The following is a 19,467-nucleotide window of genomic DNA, read 5'->3' on the forward strand; positions in this document are numbered from 1 at the left end:
TTAGAAGTCGCTCTGCATCACGTCGATGGACCCGTCATTACATCAATATCAATCTAATAACACATCTAAAAGCACAACGTAACGGGCGAGTTTGATAATTCAAGTTATTTAAGGACATTCTTTCTATTCCTCAAAACATTTAATCCGGTTTATTCCCGAGTGTCTGACCAGCAGAGTTCGGCTGCAGGAGAGGAGGTCACATGACCTTGTGTTTGATGACCTGGCGGTTACGCGGCGATAATTTACCCAGACTCCTTTGGAATATCAGCAGTGTCTACTTATAAAAGCATTAAAAGAAGGTGGTGACTGTGTGTGTGCGGCTCGTCACAGATGGGAGGCCCAAACCAGTCGCACTGTTGGTGAATTAATTGGTCAATTATTGGCAACACTTAATTGTCTCCTGTGGTGATGTCGCATTCTCCTGGCTTTTTACAGACCAATGTTCCTCCCTGTTATCATATATTATAATATATAAATCGTAAAATATATCATTTGGGGGTCATACCACATTCTTGCACAGTAGAACTGAGAGGAAATGAATATGCACGCGTGAAGTCCGCTTCTCAAGCGTCTCGTCGGCGCCGTCCTCAAATAAACTCCAGTCCTTCGAACTTCACGTCCCCGATCTTCGCCTCGGGCATCAGCACCCGGCCGTCGAGCGTGAACGCCGTGATGTAGGCGGCGATCCGCCCGGCGACCTCCTCCGATTTCAGGGCCAAGATGACCTGATCGTCCGTGTCCGGGACGAACTTGAAGGAGGAGAAGCCGTGCGTCGGGTCGAGCGGGCCGGCGCGCCGCACGGCGATGGAGCCGAAGTCGGCGGGGCAGGACAGGAGGAGGTTGGTGGCGCGGCGCTCGTCGGCCGCCTCTTCGTAGCGCTCGTGACTGGCGCGGCGAGGGAGGAAGAACCAGCGCTGGAGGCGCTCGCTCCACGCCGCCGACTCGTGGATGAGGTAGCCTGCGGAACGGGAGACATCGGAGACGCTAGAGTTAACGATCAGGAAAGCGTTTTAGACTTTTTCGAGCTGCTATCGGTTTTTATTTGGGAGACAAACTAAAGTTAGTGTCCCAACTCAAAATCTAGATGAGAATAGCCGAGTTCATCCCATGTTTACCTTCGCATTGAAAATGCGGAAGGTTATGTTTTGATCGCTGTGTATTTATTTGTATGCGTGTTACTCGCATAACTCAAAAAGTATTAAACTGAATCGCATGAAATTTGGTGGGATGATTGGTTATTATCCGGGGACCATTTGATTAGATTTTGGGATCGATCGGGTCAAAGGTCAAGGTCATGAACAGGTAAAATCTTCTTTTTACCATCAATTTGTATCCAATTGGCATGCAACTAATGCCAAAATGTTCATAATTCAATGCCCAATCTTGTGATATGCGGAGGTATGCGCTCTACCGAGTGCCCGTTCTAGTTCTATATTTACTCATCTGGGTCGGCAAAATCCTTACACTTAAAAGCAAAAGCTTTACAACCGGCAACTTTCTTTGTCTTTTTCAGAGCGTTTCCCTCTCAGGCTTTATGAAAGCTGCCCAACCCGCTTATTAGTAACGCTGGTGAGTGTGCAGCCGGAGCGGAAGAGCTGCACACATGACTCAGCACTAATTAAATACCGTCATCTATGGTGTACTTTATCCTACAGAAGATGCTCGGGTTGAACATCAATGGGACGTCGAGCCCTAAATCACAGAGTGGGGCCTTTATTAAAAAAGTGCAGAGACAACATTATCTTCCAATGAGACTAAATGTGGTAACAGCTCTTTACATCGGGGGTTATTCATTTATTTTTGGACTAAAGGAACCATTGGCATCTGAAACCCAAACTATACCCACGGTTCCACTTATAAAATGCGATACCACGGCACTCATGGTTGTGTGTGGACAGGATTATAGAGCAGGAGCCCAAAGTAAAAGGTCATCAGAACCTGGTGGTTGGATCCCTGTTGCGCTCCGCAGGGCATTGTAGTGCGGCACCCAGTTCTCGTGCTGCACGTCGCCGTGGCGACCCACGACTTTCACCCACTCGGGGTGGTCGTTGACGACCTCTCCGGATGTCGTGGTCCACTCTTTGCCCAGGCCGCCGACGTACAGGTGCTCGTCCTTCACTGCCAGCCACTCGGCCTTGAAGCCTGCGCACAGAGCCAGGACGGATTAGACGGTACGAGAACCTCTTGAGACGAGAGGCAGCCTTTCCAGAGTCGATGACATCACATGACATGACATGACATCACATCACATGACATCACATGACATGTCTTAGCGGACGCTTTTGTCCAAAGAGACTCACAATGAGGGAATCAACCACGAGAACAAACTCAGAACAACAAGAATACAGAAAGTAACGTTTCTTCAAGCAAGCCAAACTACAAAAATACCATAAGTAATACTATGAGTAATACTATGAGTAATACCAAAAGTAATACTATAATTAATACTATATGTAAGAGCCATTCAAGTGCCACTGAAGAGCTCATCCGTTTTTATTCAAGCTGTAGTGGGAAAAGTTGTGTTTTTAGTTTTGTTCTGCTGATGTTTTAAATAAAGTTCCAGCCACACGTTGAAACAATCTAAACGAGCATTTGTTGTGTTCGGATTATATTATTTGGGTTTTGTTCTAGACTTTGGGTCCAAAACCGTGAAAAGAGATCAAGATGTTTAATACGACTTTTGTCAGTGGACAGAGGAAAGACGTCTTTTGGAGGCGGACCTTTGGAGACGGAGCCGTCGCCGTCGGGCAGGATGACCCAGGGGACCGCCTGGGCGCCGTCGATCCGGTACACGACGCCGGTACGGTCGTCTACGCTGTACAGGTGTCCGTTGAACACCACCAGCTCCGACAGCTCCATCCCTGCGGCACAGAAAGTCACGATGTGAGAACACAAACTGTGTGTGTGTGTGTGTGTGTGTGTGTGTGTGTGTGTGTCTTCACCTCGTCCTCTCTCAGCCAGATGACTCTCCAGTGTGACCGTCTCGGCATCCCACTCCATCTCCAGTCGGTCCGCGCCGTCCGACACCGTCAGGTAGCCTCTTTTCATGAGGCTGAACCACGTCTGCTCCTTTGAGCTGCGCGACGCCGTGTCCAGATCCGCGATCACGCCGATGCGGTAGCGGACGCCGCGCTCCGTCTTCTCCGGCGGACTCAGCGGGTACGTGTCGTTGTACGGCGTGTCCCTTCTCTGGTGGCGCGAGAGGCTTTTTGCAATTTGCCGGTGGGCGTCTTTGAAGAGGTCCGCCTCGCCCTCGCCGTGCGCTCGCAGGCTGTGACTCCGGTCGCGGCGGTAACCCCCGGCGGCGGCGGCGCCTCTGTCCCCGACCGTGCGGTGCAGGTACAACGTGAGAACCAGCGCCAGCAGGGCCGCCACAGCGATCGCCCGCCATTTGGGGTGGAAGCGGGAGTCGGAGGCGGTAGCTTGCGTCATGGACGCCAAGGCCAGGGGGAGGCCTCGGACGGCAACGCCAAAGGAGGTCATGGAAGTATCGTCTTCATCCTCACGGTCAGGCGTGGACTCGGGTTGATGACCACTACTGCCTGGGAGTGAGCACAGAGAGGAACGTTAGAGACGTGCTGAGGGATGAGGTTTAACATGTAGAAGGTCACAAACACTGACAGGAAAGTGCAGTTGCAAACAATCAGAAAATAGAAATATATTTTCCGTTTTAGTCTGTCATTACCTTCACATTGAAAATGCAGAAGGTTATGTTTTGATCGGCGTGTATTTATTTATTTATTTGTATGCGTGTTACTTCGCATAACTCAAAGTATTAAATTTGGTGGGATGATTGGTTATTACCCGAGGACCATTGGATTAGATTTTGGGATCAATCGGGTCAAAGGTCAAGGTCAAGAAAAGGTCAAAATCTTCTTTTTACCATAGTGTGGTCAATTGTTATCCAATTGGCATGCAACTAATGCCAAAATGTTCATAATGTAATGCCCTATCTTGTGATATGCGAAGGTATGCGCTCTACCGAGTGCCCATTGTAGTTTTAGTTTGTCATACATTTATATCTACTGAGAAAAAAATTATTAAAAACAGAATATAATGGTCCATACAATAAAATGTTTTTTTTTTTAAATGCAACAATTTCTAATAAAGTCTGATCAATCATATCTTATTGTTATTTCAAATCAAGTTTGTTGAAAAATAAATATCATTTCTTGAGGTATTCAAATTGCATGTGAACATGCCTAATGTTCATTACGGGGCTGTGTGGTGACCTGACAAGAATCAAATCACTTTGTCTTTGTTAATCTCAAATCGGTGTAGAGTTCAAATTAAAAAAACCACTGAAATCAATAGCTGGGGAGATGAAAGAATGAACACGGGGAGGAGGAAACATTTTGGAAAAATAGACTGTTGTTCCTCTTGTTCTTTGTTCACAACAGAGCGTCGTTGTCCCATTCATGCAGAACCTCTAATCTGCATACCGAGTAGGTAGCTGCCTCGTCCGACTTCCTCAGGACGACATGCGTGTGAGAAACCTCGCTCCGTTCTGACGTTAAAATCTAATTATTTCTTCCTTGTGTTTGCCAAACATGTAAGCTAACTGCGATCGCCGGTGCCGTTTGGGAGAAAAAACACACCATGTGTTCATGAGAAGGATTCAGGGTTTCAGCTCCAGTCACCTCATTAAGATGAAAATACTTAGAACTAGTGTAAACACATACTTCCAGGGAGGCACGGTTTCACTCGTTTGATGTCAAACTCATTTTCACCGTGGGCCACTTCAGCATCATGGCTGCCCTCAAAAGGTTGTCACTGAAATGTATAAACTACTACCCAACATATTGTTAAATAACTCTATATTTGTTTATTTGAGTGTAGAAATATTGTACATAAGAAATGTTCTCAAATTTTATAACATAAATCCATTTAATTTGAAACCGTCAAAATAAAAGCACAGGATATTTTTCTTACATTTCTTGAAGAAAAGGTGATTATAAGTCTTTCAAGTTGTCAGGGGCCACATGAAATGATGTGGCGGGCCGGATTTGGCCCGCGGGCCTTGTGTTTGACACCTGTGGTTTAGGCGCTCATCTACAAACATGGATCACGAGTAGAGATGCGGAAGGATGCGCATCACCTGCTAAAGCACGTCCTCAGGGAAGCCCTGAAGCGTCTTTGTGGACTAGAAAAGCACTATACAAGTCTACATTATTATTATTATTCCTCTGTGGATTCAGGGAAATGCTTAAAGCTCATCGGATAAAATACACCATCAAAAAGTTTTTTGAAAAAGCAATGTTCCCAGTTCCCGGGAGAAATATTAGAAATAAATTGCAGATACAAAAATCGACCTGATCACCTATTTCTATAATTTAATAGTGGACACACAGATGTAATAAACGACACATATGAAGCTACAAGACAGGAAATTAAGCGTAGCACCTGTGATCACACCAAACCTCCTGATCTAAAAACATGCTGGCAATGTGCAGGGGACCATCGGATCCAGACTTCACTCACATGGATGTACTCAAACGACATCGAGTTGGTTATAATAAGCCATTGTCTTTTTATTTTAGGTGACAAATGAGCTCCTCAATTGTTTGTAAGTTTCACTAAAAGATATAGGGCAGGTAAGACGTGCCAACGGAGATCCTGCCCACTGAAATAGGAGAGGTGTGATTAATTTGAACAAGAGCGCCATGGTGAGCCTCGACATCCGTCAAGTGCAAACGACAGCGACAGCAAATAAGCTTCAGCAGTCGCCTGTCGAGTCCTTAAGCAAACCAAAATAAATGTCACAACAGCGCCAACAAAATGTCTGTGAAAGATCAATATCAGCTGAAGAAAACCGTCTGCTATAATAACTACAGTCTTAAAAATATCGGTAGGACCAGTTGGTTGAAATATTTACCGAGAGCTTCGTTGGTATAACTGAAGTAGACGACATCATGTTACATGCAGCTGGTGAGCATCACGTTCCCCCCTCTGCCCACTCAGTGACTCTAAACAAGTTCACGCTCCTTGACTAACACGCACGTCAAACTCTCGGCCAACAAATAATGCCCTTATTGTCACTATTGTATGCATGGCCCCCCCGTTCCCCATCCCTCCACGCCACAGAGCCAGACACTGCCCTCGCTGTACGCTGGAAGAATTCAATTATTCACCCTTGCTTCGCCTCTTCTTCTGCCCTGGACGCGCTGCGGCCATCACGCCGCTCTCTGTCGCTCGCATCTGGTGATAAACTCCACGTCTCTCCAGCCCTCTGGCCCTAATGAATAACTGATCTCTATCTCACCACGTCTCCTCCTTTTCTCTCTCTCAAGTTTCCTACGGGCAGGCGGTATTTTAATGCTTACAATTAAGTAAATCCGGAGGAACAGGTTTTAGGAACCAAACTTGTAAAGGTGTGGCATATCGGAGTATGAATACAAATGTGATTAAGAAAGAGTTAGCCCCCTTCTGCGTTGACTGATTACTGCTGCTGAAACGTGTCTTTAAAGCAGAGGACTCAAGAGAGTGTGTGGTATATTTAAACTCAAATCCACCGAGTGGATGTTATACATCCACATTTCTCCATTAGGTGTCATTGAAGGTCACAAAGTGGGACGCACCCGCTTACAGATGACTTTCATTGTTTTAAAAGGACTGATGTGCAATTGTCCTGATTTAACTTCTTAACCCGAGAACCAGTTCTGAAAGACTGTTGAACACAAATTGTATAATTTCCCAATAACTAGATGTCATTAACCCAGTTGATCCAGCAACCTACCAAATATTGGAAAGTTACAGCTTTATTCATGCAAAATGTTGTTTGCGTTCTGCCTGTTTCATACTTGACCAAAGTATTTAAAATCTTTACGAGCTTTCTCTGGCTTTTAACCTTGTAGTCGCCCACTGTGGGTGGAGTTACCGGGGTAAAGGCGCCTCTGTTGTCCCGAATTGTTCTCAATATGTATGAATGTATGCATGTCTGTATGTATGCATGTATTCGAGACGCGCGTCAACTTGAGTCAAATCCACCTGGATGAGTAAACGAACCATACTGTATACGTTTGACTCATCTGTTGGATTAGTCTGACCTTCAGAAACACTGAAAAACAAACAAACCCATCAAAGTAGTGACAGACAGTTGTTGTGGTTGTTTTTACCAGATAGTTAGCCATATGTGACAGTGACATAAAAAGCAACAGATGCAGACGGACAGTCGATTTAAGTTAGTTACCTCTACCTTGATCAGGAGAGAAAGCCCTCATCTGGTCCCTGAACTCAACAGGGTCACGTTATGGCTGCTCTGGTGAGTGTTGTAATGTCACGCCACGGCTCATTCATTCACCGTAAACGGGACCGTTATAACCGTTACCTGTCCAGCCACGAAGGCAGAGCGACACGAGTCGGCGCCCAGTGTTACGGTTCAACAGGGTCGCCTGTTAACCCGTAACACCGGCACCACTTGTAAACTTTGAACCGGTGTTACGGTTCAACAGGGTCGCCTGTTAACCCGTAACACCGGCACCACTTGTAAACTTTCACCGGCTTCTACGAAAAGTGTACACAATGTTCACACCTTTCAAACTAATATATCATTTCAGCCAATGTGAAAGTACAAGGATTAAACGTACGGATAAAAGACGTGTCGGCGAGTATGTAGTGAGCCAAACGGTTTATACGGCGTTGGCAGACGCCAACGGCTACATTCTGAAACCGCTAGCCGTGAAGCTAACACCAGCTAGCGACGTGCGCGTGCTAGCACGAACCTCTGCGACGTTGCCGCTATAGTTTCCCCAACACGCTCATCCACCGGACCGAAGGGGCTGCACGCGAGTTAAGACGTGTCACGTCGTCTTTTGGTGACTTGTAAACCACGGGGCTCACCTGGCGCAGAAGGTCTTTAAGTCCGACCGGTTGGCCATCGACGCGCAGTCTCTCGGTGATTAGCTCCTCCTGCCTGGAGACTGAACCAACTGCCCTGATGTGTCTAAACGTTCAACTCGCCACAAACTACTGGCATCCCAACAACTAACTGGACACGAGGCGAATGTTTTATTAAGTACGAGTTTACAACATCAGAGACATGTGAAGGGGCAACTCCTTTTATTCGTTATAGGGACCGAAAAACGAGTCTTCTGGTCATGGACTATCCTGATTCCCATTTAAAAGGACAACCTTTGCTGTACAGCCCCTTGGGCCTTGACCAGCCCATGAATGGCCTCTTTATCTGATATACCCTTATGGAAAGAGATGACGTGGGAAACTTATTTAGAAATACACCACTTATCTGAAACAATCTCGCCACCTTCTACAACTTCTGAAATTACCTAAAGTGTGATGGACAAACTGTCTAAATTTCAACTAACACCAAACATCATGAAGGGCCGTTGTGTTATGATTGTATTAGTTTTAGCTACATGTAGGCACCCTATAAACAACCAGCATCCTGGGTCAGCTTTGGTTTTATGTGTCGGTTTGCGCCAATTTGATTGGATACAGCTTTATTTGGGAATATGCACGATGCGAGTTCAGTATAATATAATACATGTCTTTTAAAGATAGATTTTGACACAGGCCACAGTATTAATAATGCAGGACCAGCCTTGACATAGTCGTGTAGTTAAGTTGTAAAGAAATCACTAATAAACTTGCATTAATCAAATTACCATAACCATGGCTGTGACAGCTGATCCTAATATATGTTGTATATGTTTAGGAGCATTATACCATGCCACTAGTTGCTTCAAAGATAGCACAATCAAATTGCAGCACATCTCATCTACTTGCATGCATATATACACAAACAACTGCCACTTCAGTAATTCTCAAATATAAATATTTATTGTGATGAATCTCTTTATAATCTACCGTCATGATTAATAGAACACTGTGTTAACAATAATGTAAACAACTATTTAAGATGCTAGAATGAGCACCGTAACAAGTAAATCAGTTAAATTGTCACATCTCATCTAAAATGTGTGCATTTAAATATCAGTAATCTATTATCAGGGTTGAATTTACAGTGCAAATACAATAACGTTTCCTGGGTGCGATGTTAGCATTGTGTAGGTTACAATAAAAACCTACATTCACTTGGTATGATGTACATCAGTAGTCCTAACATGAGCTCCTATTCATGTCCCACCAATTAACTTTAAGTTGCTTTACAGATTGTCACAAGAAATAAAACCCCAAAACAAAACAGACTTTTTTAAATATGCCTAAACTATTTATCAACTCTACTTATCAACTTCCGAGTGTGCCGGAGGAACAGTACTTCCTGATGATAACATTGTGCACAATGATCGTTAAATAATCTGTTTACAACTGAGTAAGCGTGACAGCAGCGTCGTTTGCTACAATCACCATCTTTGAAGTGACTCGGCTTTAGGCACACAATGTTTTCATGAAACGTTGTTCTGACAGTATCTACAGCGAACATGTGTGTGTGTAACAAATGATAAAGTAAACAATATATTCAAAACAATGCCACCTCATTGCTGTTCAATACAAATGACACAAAGTGTACATTCACCACTGTACAAACCTGAAATAATGCATATATTATCAGTATTGGTGCACGGGGACTCTGTTCAGGGGGCTGCTGATACCGAGGGTGGTTGATATTAGATTATGGAGCAAAACTGCCGCCTCAGCTCCTTCCCATCGTCTTTAAGAGAAGCTACACAGGGGAAAAAAGAATTAAAACAACTGGTTTAAATACCTGCCATAAACATAAAACTTTTGAAGAATATAAAAACCTACCACAGTCAATAAGTGCATGCTGAATATTGTGTGTAAATACTAAAGATGGTTTGGATGGTGCAGGTTTAAAACTACTACTTTCCACACAGTTACAGGGTTTACATTAATATTGTATAAATATTGGTCAGACAAAATAAAGAGACTGAAAATTAACATGAGCCTTTATCTTTGACTTTTTTGATTTGTGAGCGTGTACCTTTGTTAGGTAATACTCCCCGTCTACCAGTTGCTCGATGATATTGAAGTGGTCGGTGTTGGCCACATCCTCCATGGTCACGTTAAGTCCCGACGCCTCTAAAGTCTTTAAAGCCAGAAGAAGGAGGTCAGTAAACACGACATGTATACACACAAAATTATTTAACAAATCCTTAACTTCTGTAGTGAAAAAAGATAATAAAAGAAATATTACAAATAAATCTCCACAGACAAAGAGGCTCAACCGGCAATAACATTTCTCTACTCGTAAAACACAATAAAATACATAACATGACTTGATATACATGTAGACCAATGATTTACACATACAAATGTAATAGTAAGTGAGCTGAAATCTTAAAAAACAGATAAACAGTAGCCTACTGTAGCCGTCATGTTTATCGATGTTGTGGCAAAGCTTTCGGTCGTACGTCATTTTGTGCATCGTTAGCTTTTATGCAGTGTGGAGACTTATGATACGATCTAGGGTTGAAGTTATGCTGAAATAAAAAAATGTAAAAGTCTGATTAATTGGCCATATAATTATCGTCCACCTTAAGATACCGGTGGTTTTGATCACGAGCTGAATTTTAAGTAGGTTTCCCTTTCGTTTAGATCGTAAACAATGAAGCGCATGTGTGCAATACCCTTTCCCGCCACAGGTTTCACATTAGTGCGCTGGGTTGTCGGTTGCCGGTATTTACACTCATAGAAACACAGTTATGCACCGAGAAGACTCCACAGGGCAACTTTGATATATAATCTCCATCATACTCTAATCAAGCCCTGCGAGGAGAAGCGGTTAAAGAAAAATAGATGCATGGGGTACGCTAAATCAAAATAGTGTTCATGCTCAGAAGCGCTGACCTTGCAGTATTCTTCCGACTGCTTGCGGAACTCGGGCGAGTCGTTCTCGGCGACAGCCACGATGATCTGGCAGCCGGAGGAGGAGAGTTTGAGCTGAGGGACCAGTTTGCTGGGGCTGTTCCTCACAGCCACCTCCCTGTATGAACAGGAGACACCCGGAGTCAAACACAGAGTGGTACGACCCCCACACACACACGCACACACACGATTGCATAATGTGTTGACATGTGGCCTGGAAAATTGGGCAACCTTTTTTCAAAGTTTCCCAACAACACTTGGGAAACCTGCTGTAACTAGTGGGTAACAATCAGGTCACTACGGAGTGTGTGTGTGTGTGTGTGTGTGTGTGTGTGTGAGTGAGTGAGTGAGTGAGTGAGTGAGTGTGAGAGTGTGGAGAAGCCTGACTGATCTAATTAGACAAACACACTCAAGTAGTATACTTTTAGAATGTATTTAATATTATATTAATATTGTTCATCTGATATATGTTTCAACACAACCCGATGCTAGTGATGCTTGTGTGTGTGTGTGAGTGTGTGTGAGATTGCACTACAGGTAAAGGAACGTACTCTGTCATCTTCAAAGGCTTGTTGACGTAGGTGGACAAGATGGGCAGGAGGTCGTATATGCCACTAACAAGGAAAGCACCTGTTGGACAGATGGAGACACAACGAGATCAGGTACACGGGTCTTTGCGTCTCAACCTTTGCATTTTTTGTCTCGTTTTACCAAATTTGACCTCACCTTTAATCGGAGGAGTGATGCTGTACTGCGACCAGTCAGTGGAGAGGACCATCGCGGCAAGGTGAGCCCCAGCAGAGTGGCCACACAGGTACAGACCGCTGAGGGAAAGATCAGAGTTAACAAAAATATATATAAATCGTGATGATTGCCTTTTATCTCTTTCTGGGTTAGAGGGAACATTTAAAAATGCATTAAGATGAATTAATAGCACGGGTACCTGATGTGAGAATACTGCTGGACCACGGACACGACACTCCTGCGTACTTGAGACACCATCAGGTCCATGTTGCCTGAAAAGACACACAGGCAGAGGGCTGACATTCCCAGCTCATCTTCATTAAACATTCTTCATCTTTTTTTGGATTCACGCGGCAAGAAAAACAACATCTTATCGGAAATGAAGAGACTCTACCTTTGGGGGCGGTGTCATAATCGACAGCCACCACCACTACGCCTTTGTCGATGAGCGGCACAGCCATGAAGCCCGACTCCTCCTTACTAATACGAGCACAAAGCATCAATCAGACCAACCTGAACAAGACATGTACGTCTGCCACGGAGGAGACAACACAACACTGCACCTGAGGAACTGCCAGTAGCCTCCGTGGAGGTAAATGACAAGGGGCACATCTGAAACGGAGGGAATCGGGCCTGTTAATCCTCACGCGTTATGTAAGCTTCTGTTATTTTGAAGCATGCCAATGGAGGGGCGGGTAGTTGGTGTCATGGCAGTCACACATGTCAGTACCCAGAGAGTTGGTGCTGGGTACGTAGACATCCAGCTTCTCTCCATCTCCCTCCCCGTACGGCACGTTGAGCAACGTTTGAGCCAGACCACGAGCTCGCTCTGTACCTGCACACACACACACGCGGTTATTGTGGACAATGTGGTATTTTTTTAGCAATATTGGATTTTAGCATCAATGTGATGAAGTTCTGATGTTGTGTTTAATGCTCTGGTTTAGGCGAAGCAGACATTCCCATAGGTTGTGTGATGGGAGGCCAGCGAGTTAAAGGCACTGACCGTGAGCGGTAACAACCCAGATTCAACTGCAGTTGGGGACCTTTGTTGCTGTTGGCTCCTTAATAAATTACATCACATGGAAATTGTATATACTATTCATAATCAAGTTTCCGATTGTGAAGAAGCATATTTATATCGGATTTGTTCAAAATTCTGTAAATTTCCCCTTTCTTGTTTAGCTGTGGCTACAAAAACTGGCATAGTATGCTCATCAAATGCAACGCAGTGTCCCAATTAGGTAATGTATGTGGGACATGTAGATTAGATGGAGTTTTTTTTGGTAAACAAAAAATTATGTTTACACTCTGAAGTTCTATTCATCCAGAATACTGTTTACTTTTAGCCATTTGGTACCAACAAAATAATAATAATTTTAAAAAACGTATCTTATCGTAGCTTGCAGTCAACATATCTTTAAAAAATGCCGACGATCCATCTCGGTGCTACACATTTTTGACAGTGACATGAAATTTGGCAAAAGCGCCGGATTTCTGTGCATTATTGCGAATTAATTCATCTTCAAAGCACACCGACCTTCCTTTAAAGCCTTCACGTGAGCCTCGATCACGTCGTCTGCCGACATCCTGTGCGACCACCAGCTGGGTGAATACTGCCTCTCGAGCTCCTGTGACATGGAGAGACTGACGTCAGCCGCGCGGCCATGAAAGCCGAGACGCCGCTGATTAAACACTGTCAACACGGCAAACAGCGCCCTCTCCTGGTTATTATAAGTATTGACCCGCTGGTTTAATCAGGCCGTCAATCTTTTAATGTTTGAATCATTGGTTGTTAAAAAAAAAAAGAACTATATGATATTGTTATTTTCAAAACGTCAAATGACAGGCTGAACTCACAGTTAGAAATAGACACATTACAATACATCTGCTAAAGTTACAGACAACAATCTCAGAATGCGAGCAGAGAGAAAAAAGGAAACACAACAAACTCTTACATCTTTCTTCATTTTAGTCCAGTGCATCATTTTTTTGGTATCTCTGGTATTAACTTAATTTGCCGAAAGTCTGCTGGCAGATGAATTCAATCCGCATGTGTGCAGCTGAAAGACTTCCGGACTTTAGACTGACACGCTCCAGTGCACGCGCCTGTTTCTGCAGCCGACCAACTACGACACGCAGCTGCTCCCGGAGGAGTGAGTGACATGGCGCTGCTCGTCCGGCCTGAATTACAGGCTTTGTTTGTCAATGATATTGAATATAATAAGCTGTATATTGTGAGTTGTAAATGTGTTCCACTGGGAATCTGCTTTCTGCTCAATTTAACTAAAACATTACATTATTTTAGGCATATATTGTTCAGTGATACCTCAGTAAATATCCAATCAAAAAGAAACCCGTCTTCTTCTTCTGTTGCTTTTTATGGCGGTTGTCAAACAACTTTCAGGTGCATTACCGCCACCCTCTACTCTAGAGTGTATCCTTAATGAAAGTAAATATCTTATTCTAAAAACCAAACGAAAACCAAACAAACAAAAAAAGAAAGAAAATCTGAACGTGTGAAGACAAACAAAAGTAAAGGAGGCTTTTCTCGCCGATATGATTTTCTGTGATGTGATTGGCACATTGCTCTGACCAATCAGATCAGATTGCTCTGACCAATCAGAGCATGTATGCTCTCCGCTGTCACTTCTTCTCAAGAGCTGTTTGGTTCAAATGGTCACGTGACTGGTTGAATTTTAGATAAAGAGTCCCAGAACCACTGGCGCGCTTTATTCAAAGTTTTTGATTCAGAATAACTTCTCCTGCGCGGTTACATTAGTAATATATATCTTATCAATTCAACCTTTTTTAATTATTATTTATAACGTCTTTAAAGGTTAACATGGACTGTGTGGATTTCCCAAGAGTTCTGCCGAATGCGCCGAGAAAGGCACGGGGACAGATTCAGGTTCGTGTTTGATTCATGTGAACGTTATGTTGTACGTGATATTGTCTCAATCATATCGTACCCTTAACAAGCTCAGATAAATATGACACTACTGGTTAGCTGTAGCTGTCTCTTTCTCAAAGAATATCCTGTCATTGTCTTCCAACTCTATCAACGTTCAACTGCTAACCTCATTGACTAACTCTCCTCTCTTGTCGGCAGGTCATCTTTGGACCGATGTTTTCAGGGAAAAGGTGAGTTATTCATTCACTAACATAGAAACAACACGTCTCTTTGCACGTGAGGCTAGCTGATATGTTTACATGTTAAAATTACATTACTAGTGAAAACAATATTCCGTCCAGACTTCAATATCCCGCCAAATCTTTTCCATACACAGCTGCCAACTCTAATTATAGCGTCATGCAGGCACGTGCACAGACATTTTGGGGGGCAGGTGCTCAAACCAAAAAAAGGGCACCCATCGGCCAAATGATTTTTATATTGATCGCTGTAACTTGAAGTTAGCAAGTAATTGAAACACATTGTGTCGTGAGAAGACATGAGAGCTAAACAAAATGAAATGTTTTCTATTAACTATTACAATTAGTTTTTATTTACAAAATGATAGGAGCGAAAAATGCCATAAAATAAACAACTTACTAACCTCGACCGCTCGGTCATGCCGTGAAATATCAAACCTGTAAAAAAGTTACAAAGTCTCAGTCTGATATTTCCCGGCATGACCTCACTCTGGGTTAGTTATTACAAGTGTTGTTTTTTCTTGCGCTTACTCTTTTCACCCTCTGCAATGCTCATACAAGATTGATCTTTGTAAAACTGGAACAGACAAAACAGAGAAACATACCACATAAAACAATGTGGTACAAGCATGTCGGGGCGAAATTCTCACAAGAACTCAAATAAATGCCCCGTCGGATATCAAAACACATTTGGGGGGACTTGATGACAGAGTCATTTTTATTCTTAAATGCTGATGAATGAAGAAGAAAAAAAGGGCTCCAGCAGAAAGGGCCCTTTTCTCATCCAGGGCAAAAGGGCTGGTGCTTGAGCACCACTAGGGCTCTATCTGTGCACGTGACTGGCGTCATGCATATGGTGTAACGCGTACAGTTGCTATACAGTAACGATGATGTTGCACATTATGCTGAACAATATGAATATTCTTTATTATCACATGCTTTAGGTGTTGTAGAAAGTTGTATGATATTGGCTCTGTCCGTCTGTATTTTCATGAAGAAAATGTATGGGCTTTCTCTGAAATTAACCACATTTTAATTCTAATTCTAACTTGCAGCACTGAACTGATGCGAAGAGTGCGCCGCTTCCAAATAGCCCAGTACACCTGCTTGGTGATCAAATATGCCAAAGACACACGTTATTCTGACACCGGCATGGCCACGCATGACAAGTACGTCCTCTGGGTTTCCTTTACTGTCATATTCAGCTCTGTTTCTCACATCTACAGAGATATGTCTTTGTGGATGTGGTCATGAAGACAGCGTAAGGTTATGTCACCTTGTTCAATAGTTTGGTATTCATTCGTGCATACTTACTTAGAATTATTTTTGATTGCACATATTAAGGGTGGAGTGGCTAGCACTGTTGCCTCACAGCAAGAGGGGCCTGGGTGTGATGTGTAGTTTGCATGTTCTCCCTGTGTCTGTGTGGGTTCTCCATCGTCCTCCCACAGTCCAGAGACATGCATCTTAAGTTAATTGATCACTCTAAATTGCCCACAGGTGTGAATGTGAGCATGAATGTTGTCTGTCTCGATATGTGTTGACCCTGCGATGGTCTGGCGACCTGTTCAGGGTGGACGTTGCCTTTGCCCTCTGTCAGCTGGGGCTGGCTCCAGCCCCCCAGGGACCCTGAACAGGAAGTTAATGAACGGATGCGCATATCACACTACAAAGAGTTAAATAGAGATGACGGATGGATTTGCTGAAAGTGCTTCTACAAGTACATTAAAACTCTTGTCTAAAAGTGTACTTTATTTGGATTTGTGTATTTTTTTTTGCACATACCGCTTTTAGATTAAGATCACACATCGGAGTTCGGCAGCTTGAACAAACGAAAGCTTCACGTTTTCTCCCTTTATCTTGTCCCATCTTTTAGAAGCACAATGGAAGCTGTGCCTGCAAGTTGTCTGGAAGAACTGCGGCCTCTGGCATTACAAGCCTGTGTCATCGGGATTGATGAAGGGCAGTTTGTAAGTCTACATATACTGTATATTTTTTTTTTCTCTTAGCCTCCAGAGAGACCGGGATGTCTTACTCAGGACACATCTCCCACTAACTATTGTTATTGTAGTTTCCAGACACGGTGGCGTTTTGTGAAGAGATGGCCAATCTGGGGAAGACGATCATTGTAGCGGCTTTGGATGGAACCTTCCAGAGAAAAGTGAGTATTTGTGTTTTTGTCTCCGAGTGTCATCGACGGACACGGTGAGGCAGATGGAGCACCTCTGTGGGTCCAAGACAAGAAACTCATTGAGGAAGAACCGCGAACAATGTGCACGAGCAGCGCGCCGCTAACGGGGATCAAAATGCTCATTATTCCTCACGACAGTGCGTCTCTTCTCGTAATGTGATTGTACCTCCGTCCACTAAGCGGTGCTTTTCTGCTGTCCTGTGCATTCTTGCAGCCATTCGGAAACATCCTGAACCTCATCCCTCTAGCGGAGAGCGTCGTGAAGCTCCACGCCGTCTGCATGCGGTGTTACAAAGAAGCCGCCTACACCAAGAGGATAGGAACCGAGAAGGAGGTGAGGAGGCAATCCTAAGAGAACTTGAGTGCTTCAGAACACTTTTCTGGGTTGGACAGATAACATCTAATCTTTCTGTATGCCTTAATTATATTCTAACAGTTGAGTTTTACCAAATACTCCTAAATACTTGAACTTATATTTATTTTACTGCTCCATAATGTTTAACTGAGAAAATATTATTGTCTTTCAGACACTTTTAATTATAGAGTTGGTAATGAAAGCCAAAGACCCCTTTTGTCTTTCATCAACTGCGTGTAAACCTGTCCACTGCTGTGTCTCTGCTCCAGGTGGAAGTGATCGGTGGAGTTGACAAGTATCAGGCGGTGTGTCGAAAGTGTTACGGCGGTCTGGTGCTGGAAAAAGAGAACAATGCTCCCTTCAGGGACGAGACGCCACAGCAATTCCTCCCAGGAAAACACGTGGCATGCGCAAATCCTCGGAAGCTTTTCTCGTCTCTTAATCTCTGAACTCATCCAGAAATTACTTTATTTTGTGTGTGCAAGTGGTGCGAGGGCATTGGAAGAAACATGGATTCTTATGTGTGTGTTGCATTTGTATTTTTTATGTTTAGGACAATACTAACCCTAACGATTATTGGCCCAACTAATAACTCAAATACTTCACTACATTGTGGTTGTTTGGGTTCCTCACAACATCTTTAACAAATATTTTGTCAAATGTAAGATTTTTTTAATGTATGTGTATTTTCTGCTTTCATTTATAAAATTAAATGCTCTTTGTGGAACGTGTAGCTCAAGTTTGGCAGGTCAGGAGTAGTTTTTAGGGAAATTTAATCTAAATTGTACATTATCGTAACTATTGGGAGGCGATACTTTCCTCATTTTGGAAGTTACAGTATATGTTTTTTAACTCAAGCACACCTGTGATATGTAACTGAATGCCCTCAACAGAGGACCAAAATAACCTGTTTAAATCCTGGCAGGCTCTGAGGTCGTGCAGCGCGGTGGCATTACATGTCATGGTGGAATGGAAAAAGTATATCGTCCCGACATCAAACCTGTATGAATGCAATGCACCGATGCAACAACAACCTTAATCTAACTCAACATTATTAAAATGATCTCATTCTGACATGACAAATAAAGTACATGAGAACTTGACTGTCGGAAAACAACCAAGCTAACCAAAGTGTCCACTGTTGGTAGTTTTTATGAAATTATTGTAGGCATCACAAATGATCCAGTCTTGTATCTAAAACATGGACAGTGATCAAATCTAACCAAATATATCAAATTAATATCAGCAAAACATTAGCATGTTGCCATATTTGGACAGTAAATCTAAGACACATTTAGAGATTGTCAGTTGGGTGATTAAAGTTGTGTAATGACGAGCTGGAGTCCTCACCAGCTGAAGAAGATACCGAAGAGCAGATTTAACTGATCTAAATCTAGAAAATCAACCGTTGCAATAAAATACTTAAAAAACCACAAGGGCAGCTGTGATGCAGCTTACCTTTTAATGTTTAATCATGGCGCGTTTAATAAGACGTGTATTCTTACAGCACAAATAATAAATCAACACGTGTTTTTCATGTAGATGTTTTCAGTGTGGTACCACAACGTTTAATATTTATATATTGATATATATACATATTTAAAAAAACATTAATTTAATGGTCTGTCATTTGCAGATCGAGAGTCAGTTTAAATCACAATCTATGGTGACCTCGGATCACAAAGTAAACCAATAATAAAAGGTGTATTCACTGTGGCAGGCTGAGGTGTAATCTGTCGTTGGTAAAGAGACAGCCGCTGCAGTCTGCCTTCAACCGTTTAGATTAAGACGCCTGTAAACGGGAGATACAAATCAATGTTCAGAATACTAAGTGTCACAAAGACCTTGGAGGGAAGTGTGTAGCCGCTCTGTTTGCAGCTTAAGAGGGAGCCTTCCTTCTGGTAGTTAATAAGTTACTCTCCAGTTAGAGGACATGCTCGGTTGATAACCCTGTTCAATAAGTGCAGTTATCTACATGCTCCTCCCACATCTATCTGAATGTTAGCCACAAATCACAGACTGAATGTCCAATGAACACCTCTACAGATTGACACCCATAACCCACTGTCACCAACACCAATGTGTTATATCTGTGATAATCAGAGGGTTTTTTGTTTTCTCATGTCACCATCATCAACAGTGGTCTTAAAGACATAGCTAGTCGACCCAGGAGCAACATTAGATCCAACAAAGATTGGAAACTCTCAAGGGTGATTTCACG

At 43.2% G+C, this 19,467-nt stretch overlaps 3 protein-coding genes across 6 annotated transcripts; 1 reads left to right on the plus strand and 2 right to left on the minus strand.

The window, feature by feature from the left end:
• Positions 1–90: 90 nt before the first annotated feature.
• cant1b (calcium activated nucleotidase 1b) lies at positions 91–8,088 on the minus strand. The gene is made up of 5 exons (XM_056410254.1): positions 7,840–8,088; positions 2,943–3,542; positions 2,721–2,861; positions 1,939–2,142; positions 91–958 (listed from the first exon to the last, which is right to left on the minus strand). The coding sequence occupies exons 2-5, from the start codon at positions 3,481–3,483 to the stop codon at positions 588–590; spliced, it is 1,257 nt and encodes a 418-aa protein (XP_056266229.1). The 5' UTR covers positions 3,484–3,542; positions 7,840–8,088; the 3' UTR covers positions 91–587.
• A 686-nt stretch (positions 8,089–8,774) lies between these two features.
• Positions 8,775–13,962, minus strand: afmid (arylformamidase). 3 transcript variants are annotated; one of them, XM_056410257.1, is made up of 11 exons: positions 13,877–13,962; positions 13,088–13,178; positions 12,278–12,382; positions 12,111–12,159; positions 11,942–12,027; positions 11,747–11,819; positions 11,530–11,627; positions 11,355–11,433; positions 10,786–10,921; positions 9,920–10,024; positions 8,775–9,640 (listed from the first exon to the last, which is right to left on the minus strand). In XM_056410257.1, exons 2-11 carry the CDS (start codon positions 13,134–13,136, stop codon positions 9,611–9,613), a joined length of 810 nt encoding a protein of 269 aa, XP_056266232.1. In that variant the 5' UTR covers positions 13,137–13,178; positions 13,877–13,962; the 3' UTR covers positions 8,775–9,610. The 3 variants fall into 3 exon arrangements, with proteins under 3 accessions (XP_056266232.1, XP_056266231.1, XP_056266233.1); XM_056410256.1 differs by lacking the exon at positions 13,877–13,962 and adding an exon at positions 13,506–13,629; XM_056410258.1 differs by lacking the exons at positions 12,111–12,159; positions 13,088–13,178; positions 13,877–13,962 and having other exon boundaries at positions 12,195–12,505.
• tk1 (thymidine kinase 1, soluble) lies at positions 13,624–17,985 on the plus strand. Of its 2 annotated transcripts, XM_056410260.1 has the most exons (8): positions 13,624–13,703; positions 14,387–14,458; positions 14,660–14,691; positions 15,756–15,869; positions 16,577–16,670; positions 16,772–16,861; positions 17,106–17,225; positions 17,516–17,985. In XM_056410260.1, exons 2-8 carry the CDS (start codon positions 14,393–14,395, stop codon positions 17,693–17,695), a joined length of 696 nt encoding a protein of 231 aa, XP_056266235.1. In that variant the 5' UTR covers positions 13,624–13,703; positions 14,387–14,392; the 3' UTR covers positions 17,696–17,985. The 2 variants fall into 2 exon arrangements, with proteins under 2 accessions (XP_056266235.1, XP_056266234.1); XM_056410259.1 differs by lacking the exon at positions 13,624–13,703 and having other exon boundaries at positions 14,297–14,458.
• Positions 17,986–19,467: the final 1,482 nt, after the last annotated feature.

The sequence above is a fragment of the Pseudoliparis swirei genome, chromosome 24, assembly GCF_029220125.1.
Source record: "Pseudoliparis swirei isolate HS2019 ecotype Mariana Trench chromosome 24, NWPU_hadal_v1, whole genome shotgun sequence".
NCBI classification, from domain to species: Eukaryota; Metazoa; Chordata; class Actinopteri; order Perciformes; family Liparidae; genus Pseudoliparis; species Pseudoliparis swirei.

What these genes read in the sequence shown, in the direction of transcription:
- cant1b (XM_056410254.1), bottom strand. Translation starts at nt 3,483, where the DNA reads ATGACCTCCTTTGGCGTTGCCGTCCGAGGCCTCCCCCTGGCCTTGGCG. An exon ending in CGACGGCTCCGTCTCCAAAG is followed by an intron (nt 2,143 to 2,720) that starts GTCCGCCTCCAA and finishes CTCTGTGCGCAG; the next exon opens with GCTTCAAGGCCGAGTGGCTG. An exon ending in AACAGGGATCCAACCACCAG is followed by an intron (nt 959 to 1,938) that starts GTTCTGATGACC and finishes CCCGTTCCGCAG; the next exon opens with GCTACCTCATCCACGAGTCG.
- tk1 (XM_056410260.1), top strand. Translation starts at nt 14,393, where the DNA reads ATGGACTGTGTGGATTTCCCAAGAGTTCTGCCGAATGCGCCGAGAAAG. An exon ending in GGCATGGCCACGCATGACAA is followed by an intron (nt 15,870 to 16,576) that starts GTACGTCCTCTG and finishes CCCATCTTTTAG; the next exon opens with AAGCACAATGGAAGCTGTGC. An exon ending in GGATAGGAACCGAGAAGGAG is followed by an intron (nt 17,226 to 17,515) that starts GTGAGGAGGCAA and finishes TCTCTGCTCCAG; the next exon opens with GTGGAAGTGATCGGTGGAGT.
- afmid (XM_056410256.1), bottom strand. Translation starts at nt 13,535, where the DNA reads ATGATGCACTGGACTAAAATGAAGAAAGAT. An exon ending in CAGCAGTATTCTCACATCAG is followed by an intron (nt 11,628 to 11,746) that starts GTACCCGTGCTA and finishes TCTTTCCCTCAG; the next exon opens with CGGTCTGTACCTGTGTGGCC. An exon ending in CATCACTCCTCCGATTAAAG is followed by an intron (nt 11,434 to 11,529) that starts GTGAGGTCAAAT and finishes TCTGTCCAACAG; the next exon opens with GTGCTTTCCTTGTTAGTGGC.